Below are 18,043 nucleotides of genomic sequence, written 5' to 3'. Positions count from 1 at the left end.
GCACCCGGAAGCCACGCCCAGCCCCTGCAACACAGACAGACAGAACAGACAACCCAAGCATACACACAGTACAGTACATACAGACAGTCCCAAACACTCACAAACAGTCACAATGATCACAAACACCACAGAAATGATCCTTACTCGCCTGGAAGTTGGAGGTGATTGGGCGACAGAAGAAAACTATGGAGCTGTGTGCTTCTGAAAACCATGGATATATTATGGGTGTTTCATAAGTATCATTTCAGTGTACCTTTTCTTTTTACTTGTGTCAAAATCATTTTTATGGAAATTTGTCAGTATATATCAAAGTGCAGTGCTGAATGTTTATTGCAGGGATATGAGATAAGCATAGGTATATATCAACAGCAGCTGGCTTCAATGTATCCAAACAAAAATGAAACATAATAACATAAATAAGGGTGACAAAAAAGAAATGTTAAAAAAACACACATATAGAAATTTGTAAAATAAGTGAGTGAATAGTGTTTAGTGTAGTTAAACTGCATCTAAGGCCTTGTCCACATGTACACGGATATTTTCAGAAACATTGCTTTTTCGTGAAGCTGTCCAGCAGAGTTTCAGGAGCGGGACCACACCTCAACTGTGCCTCTTTTGGCTTAAATACCCTCCTAACCTTCACTGGGGCATCTGGCACTGGGATGTCAGTGCCCCCTACCATTCACCTACAACACCCGCGGCAGCCAGCCTTGACAGAGGCTCTTGCCTTGGCGTCCCAACCTGTATCGTCCGGGGCCATTGGCACCGGGATGCCATGACTTTTCCCTCTCATCCTGTGCATGATGTAGGTCCTTCTGGTCTCTGTTCTTATCATTTTCTGTTGCTGCGGGCATCACCTGCCTTCTCCCTGGCCACAGCTAATCTTCTCATCTGCCATCCCAACACTTTCATCTCCCGTCCCTCTCCTGTTCCCTCCAGTCTCTGTAATCAGATTGTCTACACCAGCCTCCTGGGGGCAGATTTCTTGAAGAACACCCACAGAATTTGTATATACTTTCTCCCTCTTTAGGGATGTTCTGTGTTCCTGTTACCCTGCCTGTAAACAGGAAATGGACGACTACTTGGCAATCACTCTCAATCTGGCCCTCCGCTTTGGTGGCAATGGTTTTTACCAACCATTTGACCATTTTACCAACAATAATGTCCACTTTATACAGAAGCTGCAGCCTGTCTTCAACAGTTTAATGAAGACATTTACTGGGGCAGTCTGGACAATGAAATTTACTGCCGCATCTTTGCTATTTGTGCTGCCCTGCAATGCTCCCCATGTGCTGTTACCTCTCACCCAGCCTCGTCTTGCTCAATTCCCACCCACGCCAAGCCTCGCCCACCCTCAGCACGACTCACATCCTTCTCCCATTTGTCAGCGGCAGCCCCTCTGGCACCCAGCCCTCCAAAGCCAGTATCTCCCTCTCCCGCCATCTTTCCTGCAACCGGTGGCATAGACAAAAAAGGCAGGCCCATTATGTACCACGGGGGTCGAGCTATCTGCAACAACTTCAGTGATGCTGGTTGCAACATGTCACAGTGCCGCTTTCTCCATTTCTGCTCCTTCTGGGGAGGAGGCCATGCACGCCTGACTTTCCACATCAGACCCCTCGGCATCGCAACTAGAAAGAAATGCATTAGAATGGATCTCTCAGCTTCCCATGGTTGCACCATCCCTAGCATTAACAGCCTGATCCCAAGCAAAGACTTTTCCCTCCACTACGCTATTGTCAACCATCCCATAGCCCTCATCAACTGTGCCAAGAAAGGGTCCTGGCTCTCTAAAGTGGACATCACCAGTACTTCCAAGGTTCTCCCCATTCTCCCTTTGGCTGTAAAACTCTTCAACATCTTGTCGGAAGCCCTTTGCTGGATCCTGTCGAACACCCACAACCTTCTGTTCCTTGATGTCACCCCTCCCTCTTTGCTGGTGGCTTCTGGTCTCACTGCACTCACATCAGTTTTCTCCAACCTAGGCATCCCTTTGTCCGCGGAGAAAACCACATCCCTTGAGTTCCTCGGTGTCAATCTCAATACAGAACTGTTTCAGGCCTCACTTCCAACTGAAAAGCTCAGTCACATCAGCCTTTTGATCTTGAATTTTCTCCTTGCCTCGAGCTGCACCAAACATCAGCTCCTTTCCCTCCTGGGCCACCTCAATTTTGCACTCTGCATCATTCCCCAGGGGTGGGCCTTCATAACTCACCTGTTATCTATCACTTCTTCTGTCACATGGCTCTTGACCTCCAACTCTCTTGACACATCAAGCCGTGCCGGGCTCCACTTCTGGCTATATCTCCTTGGCAACTGGAATAGGATCTCCTTCTATGACGACCACCTGACTCACCCTCATGACATCAACCTGTTCAATGACACAGCTCCATCTGCTGGTTTTGGGGGCTTTTACAAAAGAAAATGGTTTGTAGACGAATTGCCCACAGAGCTGGAAAGAAAATACCAGGTCACTTTATCTTCTCTCTACAAGATCTACCCCATTATAATCATTGCCACCTTTTGGGGCTACGAGTGGTGCCGCAAATCTGTCCTCATCTACTCAGACAATCTCGCAGTCGTTGATATCATAAACAAAGGTTGCTCCAACTCCCCATCTATCATGCCGTTCTTGTGTCAGCTAACCTGGCACTCCTTCACACACCAGTACATTCTCTGCACAGCTCACGCTCCAGGCCACTTCAATGCTATCGCTGACTCACTCTCTCGTTTCTCTTTTCAGAAGTTCAGAAGCTTGGCCCCTTATGCAGACAAACACCAAATTCCGGTTCCTCCATATTCGGCCTTGACTTTCAACATTTAAATCTGGCTCTTATGCCCCTGATCATGGAATCCCAGAACTCCAGAACACCCCTGCAACCCTCTCATCATATTGGTCTGCTTGGAATTGTTTCCACCACTTTCACAACAGGCATAATATAACTTTTCCATTGCTTGATTTCAATACCATAACCTGTTTTATCACCCAGGCCCATTCTGCCATGAGAATCAAAACCCAGACCATCAAAGTCTACGTCAGCGGCATTTCGTTTACCTCCAAGCTCCAAACCAGCTGTCCCGGCCCAGCTCATGGTCACCCCCAGATCCCCTCACTGCTCAGAAGCCTCACACGCCAAGAGCCAGCCCAAAGTCCTTGCTTCATTCCTGCATTCCTTACGTAACCCAAACTCTAGAAGCCATCTTCATTCTCGCCTTCTACAGTTTTCTCAGTTCTCAGAATTAACTGCTGCGACCCTTTGCTAAGATCCACGTTGGCATGCCTGCCTTTCAGACCTTTCCTTTTTCTCAAACAACACCGACGTACCAAAGCACATCCCAGTATGATCCTCTGCTTGCCTCTGAAGCCCCAAAATTTTCTTCTTTGAAACAGAAGCAGAAAGTAATGAGTCCCAAAATGTGGAAGTCCGGTAGCCCTTTTGCACTTTTGGTTCCCTCTGCGGTAAAATGCCTTAAATAAGGTCTGTGGTTAACACAGGCTAAAGATCCCACTTGCCCGGCTTTACAGCTTTACAGAGTCGCACTGGAACTTGAAGATTTATCTGTTTATAATATTTTTCGATCGTATTTCAACAAGTTTTTACAGTGTTTGTAGTTGTGACGTTTAAGTTGTGCGACCACAATGTAGTCGTGTTTAGCCTAACAATTGCTTTTTGCTTCTGATTACATGTACGCCTCAAAACATATCATAAACTCGTTTTCATCACAGAGCATATTTTTGGCGATAACCAAAAATCCCATTCAAAAAGCCCATAAGGTTTTTTGCAAGGGAAACCAGTGTGATGCTATCTTCCTGGTTGGCCTACAAAAACACTTCATCTCTTCACCACTCTATTTGTATTTTCTCATCTCTGTGACAGATAAAGACACTGAAACTGTGATAAAAGGTGGTATAGAGTCATTATAATTATCAAAACAGCATTTTCACTGTCTATTTCTTCTGAAAATCCCACACAGCACGTGGAAAAAAACAAAGGCGAGCCACCGTTTCTCTTGTTGTGCCGCGGCTGACAAGCAGCTGGGACATGCCTGATTAGCGCTGCTCACAAGGACAGAGTGGGTGTAACTTCACTTCAGTCTCCCCTGTGATGCGCAGTGGTAATGATTTCATGCTCCTGATTGGCCATCGCCTTAGAGGTTACATCACCACCTGTTGCTTTGGCATGTGCTTGACATTGCTTAACAGCCTACCTTTTGACATGGACAGTGTTTTTAAAAAAGAAAAAAATTACAGGATTTAAAAAATCTGGGGTAAGAAAATATGTTTTTTTTTTTTTAAATACACGTGTACGTGTGGACTAGGCCTAAACGTCGGGCCTTTACATTGTCTGGAATGCTTTTAGAATAAATTCACTGCTAAAGTGGGTGATTTTCTAAAGTTTTAAGCAGGACATGACAATGAAAGTAACCACCATTGTGCATGAGTGGGTGGGGAAGTATTCCTCCACCTGAGCAGCATTGCTAACCCAACCAGAAGTGAGTCAAAGGCTAAAGTGCGCCGTTTTTTCTGTAGTGAGTTGCGTCTCCCTCTCCATGACCCCAAACAGATCCACCAGGGGGTCTGGTTCTGATCTGGTGTTAAACATCTGAGAGAGAGTGTAAAAGATATCCCTCCAGTGTGTCAGTATGGGCTAACCTCAGAGTACATGGAGATTTTGGATAATTTTGCTTTTGAATTATGAGCTTTGTGTTCCACTTTGAACTGAGTTAAGCAGTGTAGTTTCAGTATGTTAGTCCAAGTATCCTCTGATACTAAGTTGCTGTTGGTTTTCTGTCCACTAGATGTCAGTGCTGCAGTGCTTTTCAGCTTTTTTTCTGCTGCTACAGCGACGCACTGACAATCCACCTGACCACCATTGACAGGCCATTGTGGGCCTCAGTCACATCTGGATCTCTCCTTTGCTTGCACCCCCCCCCAAACACACACACTTATCCTTACCCCTGTATGTCTTTCCTCTTTTCCTTTTTACTTTAGATTTAAGTTCTCCTTCTCTAACATCCTTTTCCAGCTCTATCACTTCCCACTTTTCCATCCATCTGGTCCCTTTTCTCTGTCTTATCTCTTATTATTCTTCTCAGTCATCCTATCTACTTTGCATTTCCTTAAAATCTCTCTTCATTTCTCTCTCGCTGTCTTTAGTCTGACTGTAGCTACTTTGTTCATTTTGCTGTTGCTTTGATCCTGGGACAATATTGAGGCTGATGTAGAGCATGTTAATGTATAGTCATGTTATAACATCTGCCTCAACCAGTGGCATGTCAAGACTTTTTTTTTTTTTTTTTTTTTTTTACTGCGGTGGCCCAAGTGGGGCACTGACTTATGCAGGTTTGGTATGAAGCACGAGTGCTGCTGCAGGCACATGGGTTGTAGCAGCTTTACCATTTTTGTCTCCACTACCCAAATTTGCTTTAATTACTAACAACTGCAGTGTCTTACATTCCTGTTTAAAATTTAGTTTCAAAGATAATTAGACCTATCAATCACAACACAACAGAGTGACACCACGCAAATATAAGATAAAGATTCCATACTTTATGAAAGAAGTTGTTTCTCCAAAAGTAAATAGCGATATGAAGTGCCAAAAATTAAAATAAAACCTGTGCAAACAAACTCCTTAACAGTTGTATCAGTTTATATGTATGTAAAATTAGTCCGGCTTGACACTTCTCTGGCACATTACTGCCCCTCGGGTTTCAGACTAAATTGCATATTTATATGGAAATTTCAGGGGCCAAAGTCATATCCATCAGGTGGATACAATAGATGTAAATGGAAATAAAAACAAAGACTAATAGATTCAAAACTACTACTATCTAGAATATGAGGCAGTAATATGACAAGACAAGCTTCCTGACATAGAAACACACACACACACACACACGCACACACACACACATACACACACACACACACACACACACACACACACACACACAAAAAAAATCACAAAACTGAACCAATTGGGTCAATGTGTTTATTTTACTTGGTACTCATTATTAGAAAGCTATCCAAGACAAGAGGTTGTTTTAATGTAGTGTTACTGTTATTATTTATAATACTGTCATTTGCCCAAAACTTAAATGTGGCCAGAAGGGCTGCAATTAACCATTTATTTATTGTCAATAATCTGCTGGTTATTTTCTTGGTTAATTGACTAGTTGTTTGGTATATTAAATGTGATGAAAAATGTGTTTTCCAAAAATTTGTTTTTCCAAATGTCTTGTTTTGTCCGTAATCCAGAAAAATTCAACTTACTGTCGCAAAGGAGAAAAATAGAATAATATCGTAGTTGAGAAAATGTAATTGGACATTTATTTAAACTTTTCTTAAAAAAAACAACTTAAAATGATTTATTAGTGTCAGATCAGTTGGCAACTCATTTAAAAGATAATAAATACAGCACCAATGAAAAATGTGTGAAATATATTGTCACAGTCAACTCTTTTTTAAAAAAATGTAAGTGACTGTTAGTTCATATAATATATATCCTTTGCTGTTTTGGACATCTACTACACATTGTTTTGTTCAACTATTAATACATATGTAAGAGTTTTTAAGATGTTAGACAGCTGGTCAGAATAACTGATTTAAAATAACATATTTGTTTGGGTAAATAACATAACAACTACAACAACAACAACAACAACAACAACAACAACAACAACAACAACAACAACAACAACAACAACAATACTACTACTACTACTACTAATAATAATAATAATTGTAAAAAGGAAAAACATTATTATTATTTTTTAAAAAAATCCATGAGTGCAGGCCTAAGTTAACTGTGTTTCATTAGCACTTTAGTGAACCAGAATAAGTCATTTCTGACCCAGTGATTACAGTGTGTTGATGTACACACGGAAGTGGCAAATCGGAAGGCAACAAGACAGAAAACTTACTGATAGATAAATACTTATTACCCCCATGACTCAAAAATACACAGCATTTCATGGATTATCTCTTTGTCTAACCAAAAACACATCCACTTCCTTCCTGTATCCTTCAACACTGCTAACACAAACACAGTACTGACATCTAGTGGATGCTGTCAGTGTTACCATTCAAATCTGAGACAGGCAGACTCAGCAGTAGAAGTCGGATAAAGGGCTTTTATTTGTAAGTATGCACTAAGCCAGTATGCCAAACCTCTACTGGCACTGAGGTTTTAGCCTTAATGTGACAACATTAAAAAGGAAAACAGTTTTCTTGTACGACATTTGGATGCCTTTTAAAAGCTGTTTAACCCCTTGAAACCTGATTAAATGGGTTTGATTTCATTCAAAAACACGGGTGAAAAAGTAATGAGCAACTTAGCGAGACATGCCCTGCACACTGAAAGAAATTAGTAAAGGAGGGTGACAAAGGGTGAGAAGAAAACCCTGAAAATGATTTTATTTAGGGGGAAATTTAAAAAACGAAAAAAAGGAAAATTGGCCAAAATTGGCCAAAGACCTATATTCAGAATTATTATAAATAAAAATGTAAGTTATCCTAAAGAAAAAAATAGATTTTTTTTTAAACCCTGAAAATTATTTTATTAAACTTATAATTAAAAATTTAAATAAAGAAAAAAGTGATTTTTTTTTCAATTTCCAGCAATATTTTGGGTTAATTTTCTTGCGCTGTCTCTCTCTTTCTTTCTCTCTCTCTCTTGCTCTCTTTTTTTAACCCCTCTCTTCTCTTTTTTGTGTGCTTATTTTCAAGTAATTTTCTTTTAACGTTTTACTGAGTTCTTGCTAACTTTGTGCCATGTCTTTTTAAGTTGCTCATACACTTTCGAGCCATGATTTTCGAAAAAATCTAATCAATTTGCTCAGGTTTAAAGGGGTTAATTTGTCAGTATGCACCAATCTGACATGCTGAACCACTACTGGCACTGGTATGGACCTTAATACATAAATCAGGTTTTAGTCATGATGTGACCACGTTAATCACAATTTTTTACTTTCCATCTAGCACTTACATTCAGGCTACTCTTTCAAGCTCTACTATTGCAGCAATCGCTTGTAAATGCAGTCAAATTTAAGGAAAAAAGAGCCCTGGATCCAGATATGAACTTGGCATCAACAGAAACTGTGAGCTGAAGTGTTGGAATTGGTACTGAGAGACAAATTGTTGGATCAGTGCTATTCTAACGGCAGGGTAAGGGTTTGCAGCAGGTTCACTGTTAGTAAAGACAAACAAAACCAAAAGCAATCACACAAGTGGAGCAAAAACAAGCGAGAAACAACATCAGGAGCAGCAAAGTTGCAAAGGAGAGTTTCTGGGCAGGCAGAGAGTTTATACTGAGAGGGTTAATGAAGGGCAGGTATGCACACAGGTGGAGGAGCAGGACACAGGGAGGGGCGGAAACACTGAGCTCAGAAAATACTGAGAAAAAGAAATCACACTCATTTTATCACAAAGAAAAATAATTCAAAACTCAAACATCTTCAGTTTACAGTGATGTAACACAGGAAAAGAAGCAGATCCTCAAATTTAAGAGAGCTGGAATAAATGACATAAATCAGGGAGAACTGACCCACCTTCTTTACATGAGGGCCACTTTTGCAAAATGACAGCAGGGCAGGGATCAGCAGCAGCATTTATTTCTAGGATTTTAGAACATTTTGGATTTAAGGCTGTTTCTCGTCTTTCAGGACGTTTCTAAGATTTCAGGACATTTCTTAGATTTCAGGACACTTCACGATTTAAGGACGTTTCTAGGATTTTAGGCGATACACTGTTGTCCAGAAATGCAACACCTTCAGAAAAATTGCATTTCTACAACTTGGTAACTGCAGTTCAGTCCATCAGTTCCAACAGTTATGATAACACTGTACTCATACTAATCAACTAATTTCTACAATGAAGTCAGATGGAGCAAGAAACATTATCAGTGTGACAATTAGATCTATAAAAGTGACAGCCGGTTTGTGTGAAATCGTAAAATTTTAAAGTAAGTAAGTAAATCACATGAAACACATCCTTTGCTTCTTATTCAAGAGATCAGAAAATGGTGATAACGAATAAGTTGCACCTGAAGTGACATTAACTCATTACCTCCACTGTGTTCTATTTAACAACAAAAGTAAAGAGTACAGAGCAGATTTAGCACTGTGTTGTCATCACTGACTTCTTCATTTCCTTTTTTATCTGCTTTATGTTAAAATGAGTTCCCTGCATGTTTTTTGGTGATACTGAAAATATCTCTGGGTCCAGAGGTGAGTACTAGGAGTATTACTGTTAGTGTTTGAGATGAGCAGAAAAGTGCTCTAGGAGCAGATCTTTCAATACCAGAGGTTAGATATTACCTTTCCTCCAGGAGGCACCCGGCGGTCGAGATAACGAGGCTGATTGATGCTTGTGGTGAAGGGTCAGCTTATCCTTCATCGTGGGACCAATGTCTGTGCCGGGGGAACTGTGGAGAGCCGAGCACTGTGAGCCGAGGCTGAGAAAGAGCGAAGATATTTTTATATTTCTTTAATGTTTACACCTCAATCTGTTAGGTTTATTGAAAATTATGTAATGGAGTGCACGTGAGTGGCGCTATAGTGGTCCTGGGACCAAACGTTTTATTGAATTTGACATTGTTTTTTTCAGTATATCCACAGCTTGTTAAGGTGGCAAAAATGTGTAAATAAGTGGATGTGGGGGAGTCAGTGTAACAGGGACTTAAGAGCTTTTTGATATATGGATGCTGCTCCTGCTTTTCTGTTAGCGCCCTAGAGGCAGCAGGTGGTGCGTCTCCACCCTGCCCGGACTGACCCACTTTGACTGAAAACCCATCTGGTAGATTTTTACACCTGCTGAGGTGCAACAAAGAGCCACCACAGTTGTGCTGATTGGAGCTGCAGTCACATGAAATTTTATCTGGCGAAACTTGCCCGCTGAGGGAAAAAAGCAGGATACTTGGGTGAGATGGCTGCAGAACTGCATGAGTCTTTTAGAAGAACAGACAACAACAATGGTTGTTTTTAGTGACCAGTGGCTGCTTTTCAGCAGCTTTTGTGAAGCTGAATGTGGGCGTTACTATCACTGCTTTTCCAAAGGCTTTTTGTGTCAATTTTAGCAAGTAATTGCTGCTTCTACAATGGCTCTTGTGCGGTTGAATGTGAAGGTTTTTCAGAGTCCCACCCTCAATTTTTCCATTGAGTTTTGTGCTGCTTAATGTGAGACTTTTTATCAACCTGTTGCTGCATTTCCAGTGACTTTTGTGACACCAAATGCCACTATCTTATAGAGATTCATCGTTACTTTTCCGATGGCTTTTGTGCCATTAAAAATAAGTTTATTGTTTATCGTAATCTTTTGCTGCTTTTTAAGTGCATTTTGTGCCATTGAATGTTGACCTTTTTTATCCATCGCTTTTGTTCCAGCGGCTTTTGTGCTGCTGAACGTAAATGTTTATCGTCCCATCGCCATTTTCCCAATAGATTTTGTGTTGTTGAACGTGTTGTTTTTCAGGGTTGCTTCACTACTTTTTCAGCCCCTTTTTTTCATATTGAACATAGGTGTTTTTTAGGCTCCTGTCGTTGCTTTTCTATTAGTCTTTTGTGACCAAGCATTGCTGTCTAGCAATCCATTACTGCTTCTCCTGTGGCTTTTGTGCCACTGAACATCGCTGTCTTTAGTGATCCATTGCTGCTTTTCTAGTGGCTTTTGTATGGCAGAATGTGAAAGTTTTTTTTAGGGACACATTTCTACTTTTCCAGCAGCTTTTGTGCCTTTAAACATGGGTGACTTATACCGACCTTTTACAGCTTTTCAAGTGGCTTTTGTGTCACCGAATATTGCTGTATTTTAGCGATCCATTGCCACTTTTCCAGCGGCTGTTGCTGCTCTTCAAGAGGCTTTTGTGCTGCTGAACGTGAATGTTGTTTTTAGTTCCATTGCCATTTCACCAACAGCTTTTGTGTTGTTGAATGTGGGTGTTTTTACAGGGTCTGGTTAATAATTTTTCAGTGATTTTTGTGCCACTGAACATGGGTAGTTAAAGCAACTTATTGCTTCTTTTCCAGTTGCTTTTGTGCCGCCCAGTGTCACTATCTTTTAGCGGTTCATTGCTGCTTTCCAAGTGCCTTTTGTGCAATGGAACATGGTTGGTTTATAATAGCCTGTTACTGCTTTTCCAGTGGCTTTTGTGCCACAGAACATCGCCGTATCTTAGCAATCCTTTTCTGGCGGCTTTTGCTGCTGTTCCAGTGGCTTTCGTGCTGCTAATCATGAATGTTGTTCATCATCTCCTTGCAACTTTCCCAACAGCTTTTATATTGTTGAACCTGGATGTTTTTTTCAGGGTCTCACTATTACTTTTCAGCAGCTTTCATGTTGTTGAACTTGGTGTTTTTTTAGGTCATTGTTTTTCCACTGGCTTTTGTGCCACAGAACATCGCTGTCTTTAAGTGATCCATCATTGCTCCTCCAGTGGCTTTTGTGCTGTTGAACATGGGTATTTTTAGGGCACCATCATTTTCCATCTGCTTTCATGCCACTGAAGGTCGTTGTCTTTTAGCAATTAGTGGCTTCTGGTCGGCTGATTTTTTTACGGTCCCATCCCCACTTTTTAGTGTCTATTGTGCCATGGAACATGGGTTGTGTATATGGACGTTTTTTTTTTTATGGACCTTTTGCTGCTTATCCAGGGTCAAGGGCCATCCTCACTTTTCCAGCGGCCTTTGTGCCACTGAACGTTGCTGCCTTCAAGAGATTAATCTTACAGTTGTATGTGAATGTTTTTAGGGCTCCATCCCCACTTTTACAGCAGCTTTTGTGCCACTGAAAATGTATGGTTTTTAGTGGCCTTTGGTCGCTTTTCCAGTGGCTTCTATGCCAGCAAACGTCATTGTCTTTTAGCAATCCGTTGCTGCATCTCTAGTGGATTTTTATACCCTTGAACAAAGATGATCTTCAGCATCTAATCATCACTTTTCCAACTGCTTTTGTGCTGTTGAATGTGGGTGTGTTTTTTTAAGAGCATCATTGCTGCTTTTTGATTAAAATCTCATTTAAAGCTATACTCAAGAATTCATTTCCAAAGTGCTGCACAGCATTTCGTTTTTGGTTAATGGCTGTGCTGTAATTACATTCATTATTAATTATCCTCGAAAATATAGAGAATTCTAAGTGTTATCAATAACTCACAAAGGACATGAGTTACTTCCCTTCCTTGAAGGAGAGCCATTAATTTTGCATTATCATTCATTTGTTGAAGAAGGTGTCACTGGCAGATATGATGCACGGGAACAAAAGAAAACACACTTATCTTTTCTCTCTGGATTGTTTTCTCTTCGTCCTGCACCATGTTCAATGTAAAGAGCCAAAGATAGAAAGTGAAAACAAAAAGCAGCATATGGAGGCACAAGAAAGATAAAGAAACAGAAACGGTATTATTAAAACATGTCAACGAGTTGGATGGACCAGTGGAAGAATTCAGGAGAACTGAATTTAGTTGGAAGAGAGCAAAAGATTGTTTTTCTTTAATCACTGTTTATGAGAAGAGAGAGAAACACTGCTTACCACCATTTCAGAGAGAGAAAGAGGCAGAGGGATAGATTATCAGTATTTCAGTGGAAAGAAAGAGACAGTTTTATCACTGGTTCAGATAGAGGAAGTTTATCAGTGCTTCAAAATACACAAAAACATATATATCTGTTGACAGAAAAAGATGTTTTCAAAATGAAAGGGAAGGCAGAGGGAGAGGTTTTGAATTTTTTAAAGCACTTTATTAAAGCTGGTCGTGCATGAGCAGTCACATTAGGAAAGAATGAATGTACACGACAGATAAAACACTTTCCATCTAAAATTCACAAGGAAACAAGGAAAAGGCAAAAAAGGGCTTAAAAGCAAGTGATGGAGTGTAATCAGCATTCAGTTTAATTATCTTTTTGGGAGCAAAATAAGTCCCTCAAAGAAAAGGTGTTAAAGAAGACTGGAGACGAGACATGTTCTGGTGTTACAGTGGAGTTCATTAATGAGAGAACATCTGCACCTGAAATGATCACTCCCCATATTAATATCAAAAAGCTTTCACCATGATTTTTTTGCATATACAAATCTGCATGTGGATTTGGTTAAATTTATGTTCAATGACACAAAGGCTGCTGGAAAATGAGTGAAGAGATCCTCAAAATAATTTATGTTCAGCAGCACAAAATAAGTTTATTTTGAAAAGACACAATACACAAGCTTTAATTTAAATGCAGTTCGAGAATGTGTTATTTAGAATTGTAGATCCACTGACAAAGCAGCAATATTTGATGAGTTGGAATAAGTGCTTCGAACGGCTAGTGTTGAAACACATCAAGACTATCCTCCCACCCTCCCTGGACCCCTTCCAGCACGCTCCTCTAACCATCAATGGTGCCATGGTGGAGTGGGTGAGCAGCACCAAATTCCTGGGTGTGCACATCACTAAGGACCTCTCCTGGACCATCAACACCACATCGCTGGCCAAGAAAGCGAACCAGCGTCTCTACTTCCTCCGCAAACTGAGGAAAGCTAGAGCCCCGGCCCCCATCATGCACACCTTCTACAGAGAGCGTCCTGACCAGCAGCATCACCGTGTGGTACAGTGCCTGCTCCACGTCCTGCAGGAAGAACCTCCAGCGCATCGTGAGAGCAGCTGAGAAGACCTCTACACCTCTTGTCTCACCCGCAAAGCCCTTGGCATTGTGAGTGACCCCACCCACCCGTCACACAGCCTCTTCAGCCTACTGCCAACAGGGAGGAGATTGCAGAGCCTGCGGGCCAGGACCAGCAGACTGCGGGACAGCTTTGTCCACCAGGCTGTCAGGATGCTGAACTCCATCCCTGCACTGCCCACCCCCATACCAGATACCAATACCAGAATTAGCCATTGTTAGCAATACCTGCTAAAATAAGAACGCTCTGTTGTACTTGTACACATCAATATCATAACGATAGAAGATGAGCAGTACCATGTGTACAAGCGGATTTAATTTGACACAAATAATACAGGAGAGCTAAAAAATGTTGTATTATCATAGTGTTTACTACTGTTCATGCACTGAGCAGCCATACAATTGCTGATCTCGGGGGGCGTTCCAGTTGAAATTTCTGACTATGAACTTGGATATTCCAACTTTCCAGTTCAACTGGAACACACCAAGCCCTGGCCACTTGTAATCTGATCACCTGAGACACATGTTAATACTAGGAATAAACAGGCTCATCGATGTGGTAACAAACACTACACCGCCTCCTGTGGTGAAATGTAACAGACCGCATCTACTCAAGTATTGTACTTAAGCACAAATTTGAGGTACTTGTACTTTACTTAAGTATATTTTTTTTCATGTCATTTTATAATTTTACTCCATTACATTTCAGTGGGAAATTTGTCCGTTTTCTTAACTGCATTCATTTGACATCTTTAGTTACTTTACATATTACGATTTTTGAATGAAAAACATAGAGTTTATAAAATGAGCTTTTTCATGAATTAAATGATCAAACACTTTCGACAAGTACAACTGCAATGATGAGTTGACCAGCCTGCTCCAAACTTGTCAAATAGCACCACTCTGTCAGTGCTTTCGACGTATGAGTGTGTGACGTTAAAGGTCACCTTTATGTCCAACTGGAACATGGTTGGATGGCTTCAGATGAGAACGCACCCAGACAGAAATGGTAACGTTGTTATAATACACCAGTGAATAGCGGTATAGCTGGTACCGGGGGACTTCCATATACAAAGCGTACGGGTGGTGTCACTTGACAACGCAGCTGGACAGAAACGGTCGTGCATGCAAGAAAATGTTGAAGGACGGCGTAAGGTAATAACACTGCTGGTAAAAATGTGTAATATAAGGAGCACAAGTGCGCTTATAGGGTGGACAGGTTGAAAGGTGGATGGGTCCCAGAAAAACAATTGACTTTCGTGTGGGGGTCCGAGGTGGTTTATCATGTGGATGTGAGATTTGGTATGATGAAGGAAGAAGAAAAAAATCCTATGCCTAATTCTAACCTTCGTGGCAGTCTCTGCTATTGCATAAACATAATGGTCATGCTGCTTCATTCCACCATGTGCATTTGTTGACATTACTGTAACTGCATTCTGCAGCATATACAGCTAACCTAAAATGTCAAAAATCAATGTGGAAGGTCACTGACGGTCATGTGATGAGAACATATTGAGAACTTTGAGGATTGGCAGTACTCAAATGAATCTTGGAGGATTTCTTTCTTTCTATTTTGGACGCATTTTCCTTTATTTGGTTTCACTTAGTAAGAACACTCACATAGTCTTCTTAAGTACTTGTCTTCCAAATTTTGAGGTTAATTTCCAAAGCCTCATTGAAAAGTTTTTATGTAAAATATTTTATATATGCTATCATGCCAGTTCTCTATAGATGGGGCATTCGGCTGAAGCTATTTCTTTTCTTTTCTTTCTTCTTTTAAAAGGTCATACCATTTAAATATAGTTGTTTGTCCAAAATATAGTCACTAATGCTTTATGAATCTCATTCCAAAAAGCATTTACTTTTGGACTTTTGGTCTCAGAGTTTAATACAATAATTAATGGAATTTGTTCAACCTGTCTCAATGACTTTGTCCATATTTTTTAAATTTTTTTTTCCCTTCATGAATTTTACATAAAAATGTATGTAAAAACTACCAACTAGTTCTCTGTAGTGATCATGAAAGAAATCAAGAGTCTGTATTATTATTATTATGGTAGACAGTGACTGTTAGTGTGTGTTGTTTTGCCCAAAATTGTTGCTCTCCACACACAAGAAGAACAAAAATGTCACATATACAGTATCCTTACATATCATTATATGATGAGTCTTTTACATTTTCAACATCTGTTAAGATTAGAAAAATCTTTCTGTGCTGGCCGGGTTTAAGGTTGGGGTTAGGTTAACCCTTTACATGTGAAAGGCATGTGAAAGCGGCACAAGACAAGTGATGTTGCTTCAGATTTCATTCAAACCTTTGAACCCTGAGAAAATTGGTGCAATTTCTTTAAAAACATAAAAAAAAAGGTATATTAGAATTATTAGATTTAGAATATGTAGATATATATTTTTAAAGCTATGGAAAATGTGTAGGGAAAAAAAAGAAAAAAGCAAGGGAAATATACTACATTTAGAATTGTAATATTGCATATTTAAAGTATGTTGTAGAATTCTATAATTTTTAAGCACTTTTTGCTAAGTTCATTTAAAAAAAATCAGTTAATTTTCTTTTCTTTGTAATTCGTGGTTCTTCCCATGTTTTTTTTTTTTGAAAGAAATCAAATCATTTAATTTGCTAGGTAACAGTTGGTTGTGGTTGGGTTAGTCTCCAGGAAAAGAATGTAAGTAAATTTAATGTCCTTTGAAATTATGGAAACATGACTGTGTGTGTTTTCCTGGAGAATTTTCCTTGTACACACATTCTCTCTGTCAGTCAATGGACATCAAATACATCAGCAGCAAAGTAATGACAATCAATTTCACAGTTACTGACTTTACAACAAGCTGCCTCCAGACAACAACCTGCTTATAGCTTGTTGCTATTTGTTCAATGATCAACCAACTAACACACACACACACACACACACACACACACACACACACACACACACACACACACACACACACACACACACACACACACACACACACACACACACACACCTACACTCCATACAGGTCTCTTAAAAAAATAAATGTATGTAGTATGTAAACTGGTAAAAAGCATAATGAAGCTGTTTAATCATAAAGAGAGAGCGTTACAGAGAGACATAGGACCGGATTTATAAATGATATGTGGAAATAACACACATGCACTCTACACCACATACGAATTCATGAAAACAGAACATGACGTGAGAATGTGGGCACTTCAGACCAGCACATGCACAGTTTTCTCGTGCTGAGGGTGAAATGAGAAAGTAGACAAGAAAAGTGAGGTCAAAGACATCCTCCAAGGATAAAAATAATTTGTAGAAGCTTTTCATCATTTTTATCCAGGAGGATCGTTGTGCCAATCAAAGGCACATTACCCAGTATAATTAGTGTGAATAGGCACACGCGCACACGAAGCAAAGCACAGTTTCACTTTATGATGTTGCAGCAGCGAGGCTGCTATACAATACAAGAGCAGATGTCTCTAGCTATTTATAGGGCCCATATCATCAATTCAATTTTATGTTCATGTAACAGTGATATTTCAATCACCATTACAAAACATCAGAAATGTAATTGAAGATTTACTTTACGGCAATTTTCCAAAGACTCTCACAATATAGGATACAGTTTTAAAGAATGATCATAAGCACTGACTGACTGATAAATCTTTGTAGTCATTTTGTATCTCTTCACAGTTATTTTGTGTCTCTTTGTAGTCATTATGTGTCTCTTAGTAGTTAATTTGCCTCTATTTGTGATTGTTTTACCCCTTTTCGTATCTGTACTCTTTTTGTGTCTCACTGCAGCAGCTGTTTTAAATCTCTCTGTAGTCATTTTGTGTCCTTGTGGTTATTTTATTTTATTTTTTTCTGGCCTTTTTGAGACTCTTTCTGGTTGATTTCCGTGTCTTTGTGTGAGGTAGGCCCTTTAAGCAATCCATCCATTGAAAAAATATTTATGGTTTTTTGCATCCTTCATATATGTGGCCCCTGGTCTCAGGTTCTGGCTAGAGTAAGCAGTCTTTCTCACTTGGTAGCTCAAGAAATATGGCTATGCACCTTCACTTGATCTGTCCTTATTGAACTGCCTCACAGACTTTTAGCTGAACCGACAGAGTTTTATGCATCTGGCCCTCGGGAGGAATGAGGTGAGCGAGGCAAAAATAAAAGTGAGTTATTGACAGAAAGAGATGGTGAGGAGAGAGAGACTTAGAGGATGAATGAGTGGAAGAGTGGCATACAGTCGAGAGAGAGAGTGTGAGAGAGAGAGACCTCAATCTGTAACCAGACACCATAGAAATCACAGTCTGAGCTGTGACTCCACATGAACCTCTACTTTCCTTCCACATAATTGGCTTGTAAAACTAAAGAGAGGTCTGGAGGTCACTTCAAAAACTTCA

At 40.2% G+C, this 18,043-nt stretch overlaps 1 protein-coding gene across 1 annotated transcript; it reads left to right on the top strand.

Moving 5' to 3' along the window:
- The first annotated feature begins 1,486 nt into the window (after positions 1 to 1,486).
- LOC121942854 lies at positions 1,487 to 2,824 on the top strand. The gene has a single exon (XM_042486143.1). It carries the CDS (start codon positions 1,487 to 1,489, stop codon positions 2,822 to 2,824), a length of 1,338 nt encoding a protein of 445 aa, XP_042342077.1.
- Positions 2,825 to 18,043: the final 15,219 nt, after the last annotated feature.

The sequence above is a fragment of the Plectropomus leopardus genome, chromosome 5 (genome assembly GCF_008729295.1).
Source record: "Plectropomus leopardus isolate mb chromosome 5, YSFRI_Pleo_2.0, whole genome shotgun sequence".
NCBI classification, from domain to species: Eukaryota; Metazoa; Chordata; class Actinopteri; order Perciformes; family Serranidae; genus Plectropomus; species Plectropomus leopardus.
Note: the sequence above shows the minus strand (reverse complement) of the source record. Positions and strands in the feature narration are given on the sequence as shown.